Source organism: Procambarus clarkii, chromosome 41 (assembly GCF_040958095.1).
Source record: "Procambarus clarkii isolate CNS0578487 chromosome 41, FALCON_Pclarkii_2.0, whole genome shotgun sequence".
In the NCBI taxonomy this organism is placed as follows: Eukaryota; Metazoa; Arthropoda; class Malacostraca; order Decapoda; family Cambaridae; genus Procambarus; species Procambarus clarkii.
In genome coordinates this window covers 17,184,094-17,195,657 of record NC_091190.1, presented here as the reverse complement: position 1 = coordinate 17,195,657, position 11,564 = coordinate 17,184,094, and the positions used below count along the sequence as shown (strand labels likewise).

General features: G+C 42.4%; 1 protein-coding gene across 1 annotated transcript; it reads right to left on the bottom strand.

Moving 5' to 3' along the window:
* Positions 1-224: 224 nt before the first annotated feature.
* On the bottom strand, positions 225-8,129 carry LOC123761209 (uncharacterized). Its single transcript, XM_045747154.2, has 5 exons — positions 7,783-8,129; positions 3,803-4,001; positions 3,106-3,264; positions 2,024-2,109; positions 225-994 (listed from the first exon to the last, which is right to left on the bottom strand). The coding sequence occupies exons 1-5, from the start codon at positions 7,987-7,989 to the stop codon at positions 836-838; spliced, it is 810 nt and encodes a 269-aa protein (XP_045603110.2). The 5' UTR covers positions 7,990-8,129; the 3' UTR covers positions 225-835.
* Positions 8,130-11,564: the final 3,435 nt, after the last annotated feature.

The following is an 11,564-nucleotide window of genomic DNA, read 5'->3' as shown; positions in this document are numbered from 1 at the left end:
TGGGTCCCGGCAGTGGGCAGTGGTAAAAGTTCTGCTGTTGAAATAATATATACTTGACGCTGTACGGAGTTTCGGTTGTTAGAGGCTTGTGGAGTTGGACGCGAGGCGTGCAGTGGGCTGGTACCATGTGTGGGAGTGGGTTGGTACTTGTGGTAGTGGGCTGGTACCAGGTGTGGGAGTGGGCTGGTATCGGGTGTGGGAGTGGGTTGGTACTAGGTGTGGTAGTGGGTTGGTACTAGTTGTGGTAGTGGGCTGGTACCAGGTGTGGGAGTGGGCTGGAACAGGTGTGGGAGTGGGCTGGTTACAGGTGTGAAAGTTTGCTGATACTGGGTGTGGAAGTCATACCAGCTACCTTAAAACTCTTTATGGATAAAGGTCTGTCTGTATGAGGATGAAGGTCAGATGCTACGGGACTAGCCTCATGAAATTTTGCGTTATTAATGACGATCTTATCATGAGTGTCATCAGGGGATCGGGATCAGCCCCGATCCTCCCAGAAGAGAGCTCGGCCCCTTAATGCTCCTCCTTCACGAAGCCTGTGATAGTGACATGTTATGCACCGAGTCCGTAGCCTTTAACATTGGTTTAAATAATGGTGAATTTAGATATTGACATTTAAAATGTATATTCAGATGACAAATTTGCATTCTGGTACAACCTTTTGGTTCCAATGGCTGGGGAAAGGCGTGTGTGAGCGTGGAGAGGAGAGACAGGGAATAAAGTATGTACTAGGAGAGAGAGGTTATGGGGGTAGAGCATATGTAAGTTTTGACCGGGAGGAGACACGGAGAAGAGCCTGTGTATGCTATTTAATTTAACAATTTAAAGAATATAATCAACTTATTGCAAATGAACTTTGAAGATGTAAGTTGTGGACTTGCCGTGAGCCACAGACCTTCATAAAGTCCAAGTAGTCGCCCCGCCGGACGTGGACGCCCACGAAGGTGACGTTGTCGCCCTTCCTCGCTCGCGCGCTCTCCAAGAACGACGAAGCCTGAAAGAATGAGCGTATCTGTTAAAACGACGATGACTGAGTGAAGAAGAATGGCTGTAAGTACGACGATGACTGTGAGTACGACGATGGCTGTGAGTACTAATACTCATGAGATAACCACATTGTAAGATATTGTCAGAATACCACAAAAATATTACGTATCATAAGATCATTTTCCACGTGAGACGTTTAGGAGAAAGATTCAAAGAGAAAATATATTCATCGTAGAAAACGGGAACGATATAAGCTTAACTAAAAGATAATTGTATTAAAAACCGAATATGCAAGAAAAAACAGAATATGTTTACTATGGATGTTAGAATGAAGAATAATGATGAAAGAATTAATGAGACTAATATAAATAACATCCCAAACAACAAATAGTTTGATGGAAGCAGACCACTCTGCTTTGTTTAGGTCTTGTGGCTATTATAAAGTATAGAGAAACCTTCTGCAACTTAAACAAAAGAGCAACGTTTCGTTCTGCGAGACCAGTTAAAACAGCTGGGGCTTCCTTCCCTCCGTAACATATTTTTTTCTAGCTGGTCGTATACCACCCAGCTGGTCGTATACTACCTACCTGGTCGTATACCACCCAGCTGGTCGTATACTACCTACCTGGTCGTATACCACCCAGCTGGTCGTATACTACCTACCTGGTCGTATACCACCCAGCGCTCCTTCAAGTCGGTTCTCAGAGGCTGCGGACAGATGTCCTCATTACAATCACCAAAACTGAAGGTGTCTGACCTCTTCGCCTCCAGCGTCTGCTTCCGGAAGTGGTTCCCTGGATAAGTGTCCCAGTCCTCCTGGTCCCTTAGCAGTCGTAGCTTCCCGCCTGCGTGAAGGGTCACGACTCATTGTCGTAGAGAGCCGTCATATATTAGTGTACTACTGAGTGACGTCCACTCCGAATCCCAGTGTCTGGTCTGAGTCTAGACTCTGTGCCTCATACCTACCTTCCTCCACTGTGCAAGGGTGCACACGTATTGCCAAAGGAATGAGAGAGAAAAAGGTCTCCGTTCTCACTTTTGCCTGATGATTGGGTCGGATCTTGAAGGTGGTGTGTATTAGGTGGTGGCGTTCAGCAACCATCTTCATGGGCTTCGGGTAACCTGCCGGAGGGGACACGGTTTCAAAGTGTTATAGGACAAAGAGTACTGGGGAGTACGGGACACCGCGAGCGTAGCTTTCATCCTATGACTGCTCTTGGGGAATTACCTCTTCAACACATTCACTCTCCAATATTGATGTGACACAGATTACCTTCGTTTATATAAATAAATATTATCTTTAAAAAATATATAATCAAAGTATTACTAATTTGGCATGTTTTTATGAAGGTAAAATAATTAAAATGTTCAATATGCATATTACACTTATTTGATAATTAGGTTATTAAAATTAATATAATGAATCATATTATAAAGTATACAAAATAATAAATCAAAATAATAAAGGACTTGTTTCTAGTTCAACAAACATGGTGTCTTACCTTCATGATCCAGCCCGTCCTCCTTAGGTCACTATCTTAACCTACCAGAGGACCCAAAACAGAAAACGGGACAGTACGTCACTTTCGCCAGCCGCTTCCATTTTCTAGCGCGACAATATTTGGCCTTTTGTAACGCATACGAGCGAAAAGCGACGTTCTATGTTGCATGATCTCCAACATCCCCAAACCTGGCATGTGATCCCCGACGTCACGTCTACAGCCCTGACTCACTCTTCATCATCATCAGATGATGATGATGAACACCATTTAGATCACAGACTCAAGAAAATCACAATGGAGTGATTGTGGGAAAATTATTAGGGCAGGATGGGAGGATCGTACCAACGTCTTGAGGATCCTCAAACACGCGTCTTGACCATTTAGATCATTATATTTGCTGCCGCTCGGAAACCCATTAGGTCCACACATTAGAAATTGGAAAAGTCAAGACACTTGGCTGTGTTCTAGACCATTATCAAATCCAGGACCAGTATCAGGCCTGGATAATGGTACCATTACCCAGGCCTGAATCATTATCTAGTACAGGATCAGTATCACCAGTGATTCAGTCATCATCGTCTCTACTTCTCGATCAATCTTCCAGGATTGAACTCACCTTCCAGGATGAAGACCTTCGCCATGGCGTTGTTGTGGTACTCCGTGACGGCCCTCTGGAAGGTGGGCTCCAGGTGGCTCTCCATGTCGTCTCTAACGAAGTCAGGGTAAACCGACTCGGCGAAGCCAAACTCCTTAACGTTTCGTATTAGATCCCGACCTAATATGGGAAAGCATCTAGACTCAACATAAGTAATAAACTAATATATATAAGCATCTTTAAAGTGAGAGAAGGTAGGGCGAGAAGATATAGTGGAAGCTGCATGCGCGAACGAATTGAAGAAATGTAAGGAAATTCTCATACCCTGTTCGGGCGTGGTCAACAAATGGAATACACTGAAATAAAGTTGTGGAAGCCACCTCCATCCATAACTTGAAAACCAGACTTGCCACTGAATTTGAGCGTCAGAATAGATAAACTAAAACACTAAAAACATTTACAACAAGGGTTAGTTAGCGGGGGCATAGCGAGCTGGAACTCGCTTCCCCAGAATCACTTATAGGTGGTTTGTTGTTTTTTTAGATTCAGCTACTTTGAATAAAACGTTTCAAGTAGCACGGGCTATGGTGAGCCCGTAGGTGGACTTACGTGGCACAGGAGCGGAGCTGTAACTCCGCATGCCTGGATGCCTTACTTATAGGAAATCACTGTTAGATAAATACAAATAAAGTCAGTGTGACACGTCTCCAATACTCACTCACTACTGGTAAGGTCAGAAGCTCCGCCACAACTAGCCCAGAGACCATTTTGAAGATGTGCTCTGTCACGGCGACCGTGGTGGGATGGCGACCATTGTAGGCAAGAGCCATTGCGTAACTGTTGAAGCAGTTGCCAAGTTTACCGTCTGTGGAGAACACCATAAGTGGCCACTGCACCAGACTCCTGTTAGAAAACACCTGAACATCCCAGGGAAAGCTTATAATGTTTTCGAGAAATCATATTATTATTCATTATTATCATGCTCTTTCACTAGCATCATCATTACATATGATGCCTTTTTTCCTTATAACAACGTTTTTCCTCTCTTTCCTCGTGAAGTTTTATGGAGAATCATGCAAGGAAGTTAGGCAACTGGGAAGTCTCACCCTGGAGAAGATCAACAATTAGCTTAGGCTCTAGGGGAGACCTAGATATGCCTAAGCAACTAGAGAAAAATCCCTTAATACTATTTAGGGGATACTAACAAAGACCTCTGCCAGCCTGGTAACCCACATGTCTTCTTCATGTGTGTGAACTCTTGCATGGCTAATTCCCATGATCACTAAACCCACCAGAATTACCGAAACAACTGCCTTCACCCATGGCCACACTTAGACAAACATGACTACAGATCATTACCAAACATATTTTCTAACCAGCATTATTAAACCCCCTTAGAAACAATAAAGATTTGCTTTGGACAGCACAAAGAAGATATGCTTTAGACAGCACAAAGAAGCTTCCATGAGCAGCTTTGTTGTCACTGTTAGTAACATAAACTTGGAGACTGAACTCGGTAGTCTGCTAAACCCTCTATGAAGGTGTGCAGTTATTTCTCCACAAAACCCTAAGCCACAATAACACTCACTGTCGCATGCAAACTAAACGGGTCACAACCAAATGGATAAACAACCCGTTGTTTACTAAAGGCTTACTTAAACAAAACAGCATAACTAATGGAAGAAATAACGAATAGTGACCATTTCCAAAGAAGCGTCTAAAAGGAACTTTTTAATGCTAAGATAATAAAAAGAGCCAAGAAACACTACCAAAAGCTTTCCCTTGAATTATCAAGGGAAACTGCCAAGTCATTACGTCTATATAGTACATGGAAAGGGGGTGTCAGGGATGGGATTTGGGATGGGATGGGGTGAATGAATGGTGCCCAACCACTTGGACGATCGGGGATTGAACGCCGACCTGCAAGAAGGGACACCGTAGATCTTCCATCCAGCCCTAGTATTTGGGCGTCCTGCCTGGGAAAATTCGATTGTGTGCTGACTGGTATGAAAAAAGGAAATCAAATATTAAAAAGAAAATATTAGCAATGACCCACAGAGAATCAATAGTTATCCCATATTACGCTTTCTTATCTCTTTAAGATTAGAGAAAATGTTATTTTTAGTAGGGGGTAGCTAAAGAAAAATATTAAAATTAGAAATATTAGCGAGGTTTATCGCGGTCCCTTGAGGCTAAGTACTAAATTATGTTCCATTATACGTTTATTGTATAATAATTATCTTCCAGATAACATTTAAATTTATAGCATGCAAACATAAATGATTAAACCTAGATAACAACAGCAACAAACCCGTCAAGTGTAACGAGAGATTCAACTATCTGCTGAAATTTCCATCTTCGTAAGTTTTCCCACTAGCCAAAAGTAAAGACATAATCTAAGCCTAAGAAGATAATTCAGAAACCCCTGAGAAATATGATATTAAACTCTAATCCCTAATCATTATCCTGATCCCCTCCAAGTGCTATATAGTCGCAATGGCTTAGTGCGTTCTCCCTGATAGTACCGTTCCCTCCCCCCCCCCCCCTCCCTCCACACAACTCATTTAGCAATTTTTACGTCTTGTGTAATAAAAAATAAGTTTCTTCTGATATATAAATTAATATTATTATATATTAAAATTGTATGTATAGTTAGGCGTAAGTTTAGTTAGGTGTTTAGGTTCTGTTGGCGATAATTTGTATTTGTAGCACGCGGGTGAAGCATTTACAGCGTTGTGATTCGAACAAAATTCGTTAGTGAAGCACTTGTTCGGGAAGTGTTCGAACGTCATCAGTTGAGTCGTGTGTAAACCGCTTTTTATTCATAAACAGGGGGTTTGGCGGGTGCATGGAATGTACTTTGGGGTCTTTGTGTAGAGGACGGGCTGTATTTACAGCGTTGTGATTCAAGCAGAGATCGTCAACGAAATACTTTTCGAGAAATCTTCGAACGTCGTGAGTTGTGAGTCGTGTGTAAACTGTTTTTCATTCCTAAACAAAGGGGTTTGGCGGCTGGATTAACGAGTATTTGGTCATTGTTGACGAGGACGAGCTTTTTTGGTCTTTTGTTGATGAGAACTATCCCGGGAGGATAGTTCAGTTCCATAGTACAGTTGAGTTCATTCTTGGCTCATAATGGGGAAATCCCGGGTCCGACCTAATCCGTATACATAGGCGAATTGGTGATTAATCTTCTGGCTATGACTTTGCTTCCAACACAGGATAGTAGTGGTAGACATCCATCAGTCTCAGGAGACTGTGGAGTTGCGCTCTGATTGTCGGTCTGGTGTGACCTCCCCAGGGCACAAAGCCAGGGTAGGTTGGTATGGGGAAGAAGCAAAGTCATAGTCAGAAGATTAATCACCAATTCAAAGATTAATCACCTCTATAAATATGCTCACAAAAATATAAATAAAAAAAATCTTCAAACGATAATTTTTCGATGAGAGAATCAGTTTCGTTAAAGGCTAAGTTCCATGCCTCATGATAGACTAGAAACATTACCCGGCTGCCCCATTGGAAATACATAGAATTACAAAATGTACAGCCCCGGGATATATATATATATATATACACCGAGCGGTCTTACATGCTTCAAAGTGTATATACCCCGCGAGTGAACTGTAGCCTATTGAACAATGTCCAGAGCTACAGTACACTTGCTGATTGGTCAGTAAGTTATTGTTACTGCCTTAATAACCCTTCATGGGTTCATCAGGCGTTAAGGCCAACACCAAACTATACAAGTCCCTAAATATTAAAAACAAAAAACAAAAATTTGCATGCAAGACTGCCCCCTTAAAGTAATAGGCCCGGCCCATTATCAGGGGCTTATTTCTCAAATGAAGCTTTCTCGACCTCACTAGGAGAACCTCTTCTGATTCGGAATTTGGAGAATGATCACTTTTGATGATTTCGTCATCAAACTGACAGAACAACAGTTGTACTTGCCTAATACCCTAACTCATCAATACTAACCACAATTAATCAACTTTAAACAGCGTTCATTTTTGTAACGTTTATTAAAATATAAAACACGCTCCAAAATCTGTCTTATGACTACATTCACAAAACAAATATAAATAACAAAAGTTGTTTGGAAAAAAAAGTTAATGGAACATATCCAAAATGCAAATATGTCCACCAAAATCAAATAAACACAACGAACAGTGAATAATGAACATAATAGTAGAAAATTTTTATAATAATATGATGTATACATATAGAGATGTTGACCAAACCACACTAGAATTTGAAGAGACGATGACGTTTCGACTTTATAATGGTCCAGGACGGACCAAAACGTCGTCGACTCTTCAATTTCTAGTGTGAGGTTTGGTCAACATTTTTCAGCCACGTTATTGTGACTCTTCATCTGCACATATAGAGATGGGTCGAAGACAGTGTTGACTTTGTTGTACATAATTATGCAATATGTAGTGTACAACTTTCCCTGCTTTTACAGGTTCCCAGCAAAAGTTATAATTCATTGTGTTTGGGGACAAGCAGCCAGTGTATACATATATACATTATATCGAGATTCTAACCCCCCCCTCCCCATCCCTAAGGGTCGAATTACTGACCCTCTCAAAGGATGCAACCATATAACAAGGTGCTGCTAGGTGGACAGGAGCATTAGGTGATAGGAAACGCGCCCAACCATTTCCAACCCAGCCCGGGATAAAGACATGTACTCACTTCTTCGTAATGAAGATAGTCTTTGGGGGAATGAGCGAGTTCCCCCTCACTGCCGCTGGAGGCGGTGTTGTCCTCAGTGAGGAGTCTCCCGAGGTCCCTTCCCTCTTCTCTCACAACATCTTGAGCGCTCAGCTTCTCCTTCGTGTCAGCCGACGACAAGGTGTTCCCGCCGGTCTTTGCCAGCACCTTGTCCTTCAGGCCGTCCATCGTCACCGTCCCCAGCTGCGTCACGCCCTTCACCACCTCCTGCTGCTTCCCCGCCTCCTGCCGTCTTGACCCTGTAACACAGGAGAAGTAAACGACGCGCTTCTGCGGGAATAATTCACTTGGCCAATACAGACCATTGTTGCTGTTTTAGATTCAGCTACTCGGAACAGAATGTCAAAGTAGCACGGGCTATGGTGAGCCCGTAGTGGACAGACTACAGACTATCTTTATTATTTCGTTATAGCTATTACGATAAACTTTTGATAATGCGACAATTCTGATATGCAAACATATTATTCAAATCATTAAAAACCTTCAAGATGATAGCTTAGTTATGTTAAAGTAATCTAAGCGTTTTTTTTCCTTCGACCGCAAACATTATTAAGTGGAATTTTATAGCGATTACAACTCGTTAGGTCTTATCACGACAATAAAATGGAAAATTAAAAGAAAAATCAATATTAACGACTTAGAAAGGTCATAATGTGGGTTAATATACCCCCCTATCCTTCTTTAGACTATCCTGTCTGATGCGAAAAGCTTCAGATAAACATAAATACAATCTGTATACAGAGAAACTAGTATAATTTAATTTTTTTCATAGTTAACCAATGTGAAGTTCCTTGAGAGTCCGTGTCACTTGTCTCCGTGATGTAGTGGTAAGACACTCGCCTGGCGTTCCGCGAGCGCTTAGTCATGGGTTCGTATCCTGGCCGGGGAGGATTTACTGGGCGCAAATCCTTAACTGTAGCCTCTGTTTAACGCAACAGTAAAATGAGTACTTGGATGATAAAACGATTCTTCGCGGCGGGGATCGTGTTCCAGGGACCATAGGATTAAGGACTTGCCCGAAACGCTACGCGTACTAGTGGCTGTACAAGAATGTAACAACTCATGAATATATCTCACACAAGCCTCGAAGCAAATTTCACTTTCATCCACTTGGGTGACACTTTATGATATGCTGTATAAATAGTCCGCTGTGACACTTGGGTGTCACAGCAAACAATATATATTTGTATTTATGTACGCATGCAATAACACAACAATTCTAATATCAACAATACAAGCATTCCCATACAAGAAATAATATAGTTTTTGTGTACTTGTTATGCTTATAGATTCATATTCATACGACACACTTTCACCCACATGACTGCACACTTTCAGGCAACTAATCAGGAGGAGCAGCGATAGATAAGGGACTTACGTAACTTGTTGTGTGTGTTTTGTTCGAGGTGTCCCTGGCGGGAGTGTTGTCCCTGGCGGGAGTGTTGTCCCTGGCGGGAGTGTTGTCCCTGGCGGAGGCGCTGAAGGGAGAACACAGACCACGAGACCGTCGCCACCACCATAGTTATCACCGTCAGCACTCGAACCCTCCTGTTCATCCTTCCCGAAATACTAAAAACAAATAAACGTAGCGTCATGTTGTGTGATTGTTCAGCTCCCGACAACAAAACATTGGTTAAATGTCGACTAAAACCTCACACACAATAGAAATTGAAGAGACGACGACGTTTCGGTCCGTTCTGGCCCATTATCAAGTCGATTGGACCATTAGCATTATCACAATCGACTTGATAATGGGCCAGGATGGACCGAAACGTCGTTTTATGCAGGGCAGACGTAAGTCTATGTGTTTATGTATGTAGGTTAGATTAGCATTTTATAAGCACTACAATAGGGAGCCGGTCAGCCGAGAGGACAGCACGCGGGACTGTGATCCTGTGGTCCTGGGTTCGATCCCAGGCCTGGATCCCAGGTCCTAGGTTCGATCCCAGGCGCCGGCGAGAAACAATGGGCAGAGTTTCTTTCACCCTATGCCTCTGTTACCTAGCAGTAAATAGGTACCAGGGTGTTAGTCAACTGTCACGGGCTGCTTCCTGGGGGTGGAGGCCCGGTCCTCGACCGGGCCGCGGGGACACTAAAAAAAATCCCCGAAATCATCTCAAGATAACCTCAAGATCTCCTTCCGTGGTTAATTGTTCAATAAATCACTGAACTGTATGTTCAACAGATCTCCAACCCTGTGTCCATGGAGGACAGAAGAAAATGTATATATGCTGGTTAGCATTGTAAATGTGTATGGCCACATCTGTGGTAGAAAAAAAAAATAATAAAAAAGTGTAGATGTGGCTACTGACCAAGTAGGGATCAGTAGCCACATATATACTACTTATATACCACACACACACACACATATATATATATATATATATATATATATATATATATATATATATATATATATATATATATATATATATATATATATACCAGTAGCCACATATATGCCAAAATAATAGTTTGGATGTCCAACTGGGTAAAGTTACCAATTCACCGCAGTTACGCTCGCGTTCACTAATGTATTATTTGCTGCAGTGATTGACACGCTCGTTACCAGTACGTATTTTTTTTCTGAAGGGAAAAGAAAACCCGAAGTTGTGGAGCGATGAAGGTAGAGCACTCACTCTTCCCGTCCACTGTGCTCTGGCCACCGTAGACTATACCCCGTTCACTGTACTACCGTGTAATAAATTGGCTTTGTTCGTCGAGGTACTGTAAGAAAGGCATCTAAAAATAGACTGCTATGGATCTGGATCAGGAAATTTGAAAATTATTATAGCCGTCGGAGCAGATGACGTCGGAGCCAGCTTCAGGAAAAGGACCGCAATACATATATTCATATATATATATATATATATATCTCATCGGTATGTAACAATGCGTATATAAATAGGTATCATCTTGTGTAAAGTTCTGTAGGACGCTCATAGAAGAAACTCGATTAGATGTTAATGTAACCTTTGTTTAGTACCAGTGAAAGACACCGAGATGGTATTTTTTCGAGTTTTCCGGGTCCACAGTATTGCAGGTACTCACCTAATTGTACTCATCTAATTGTGCTTACGGGGGTTGAACTTTGGCTCTTTGGTCCCGCCTCTCAACTGTCAATCAACTGGTGTACAGATTCCTGAGCCTACTGGGCTCTATCATATCTACATTTGAAACTGTGTATGGAGTCAGCCTCCACCACATCACTGCCTAAAGCATTCCATTTATTAACTACTCTGACACTGAAAAAATTCTTTCTAACGTCTCTGTGGCTCATCTGGGTACTAAGTTTCTACCTGTGTCCCCTTGTTCGTGTTCCACCCGTGCTGAAGAGTTTGTCTTTGTCCACCCTGTCAATTCCCCTGAGAATTTTGTAGGTGGTTATCATGTCTCCCCTTACTCTTCTGTTTTCCAGGGATGTGAGGTTCAGGTTCAGGTGTCCAATATGTTTTGCTGTGTGTGTGTGTTTGTGTGTGTGTGTGTGTGTGTGTTTGTGTGTGTGTGTGTGTGTGTGTGTGTGTGTGTGTGTGTGTGTGTGTGTGTGTGTGTGTGTGTGTGTGTGTGTGTCCAATATGTTTTGATGTTTTTTGTGGCACACACACACATACAATGTGTGTGTGTGTGCCAAGGAAATTTGTGAGTTGGTTAACAGGGTCGTAGCGGAATCTGATGCGATGGGAGTAAAGGAAAGGGGGAACAGGAATAGTATGGGGTGAAGGGGGTGGGGGGACGTGGAGAAT

Coding starts and splice junctions, on each gene's coding strand:
- LOC123761209 (XM_045747154.2), bottom strand. CDS start 7,989: ATGGACGGCCTGAAGGACAAGGTGCTGGCAAAGACCGGCGGGAACACC. Junction 4,002..7,782: donor ACTATCTTCATTACGAAGAA/GTGAGTACATGT, acceptor TGGGATGTTCAG/GTGTTTTCTAACAGGAGTCT. Junction 3,265..3,802: donor TCTGACCTTACCAGTAGTGA/GTGAGTATTGGA, acceptor TTCCCATATTAG/GTCGGGATCTAATACGAAAC.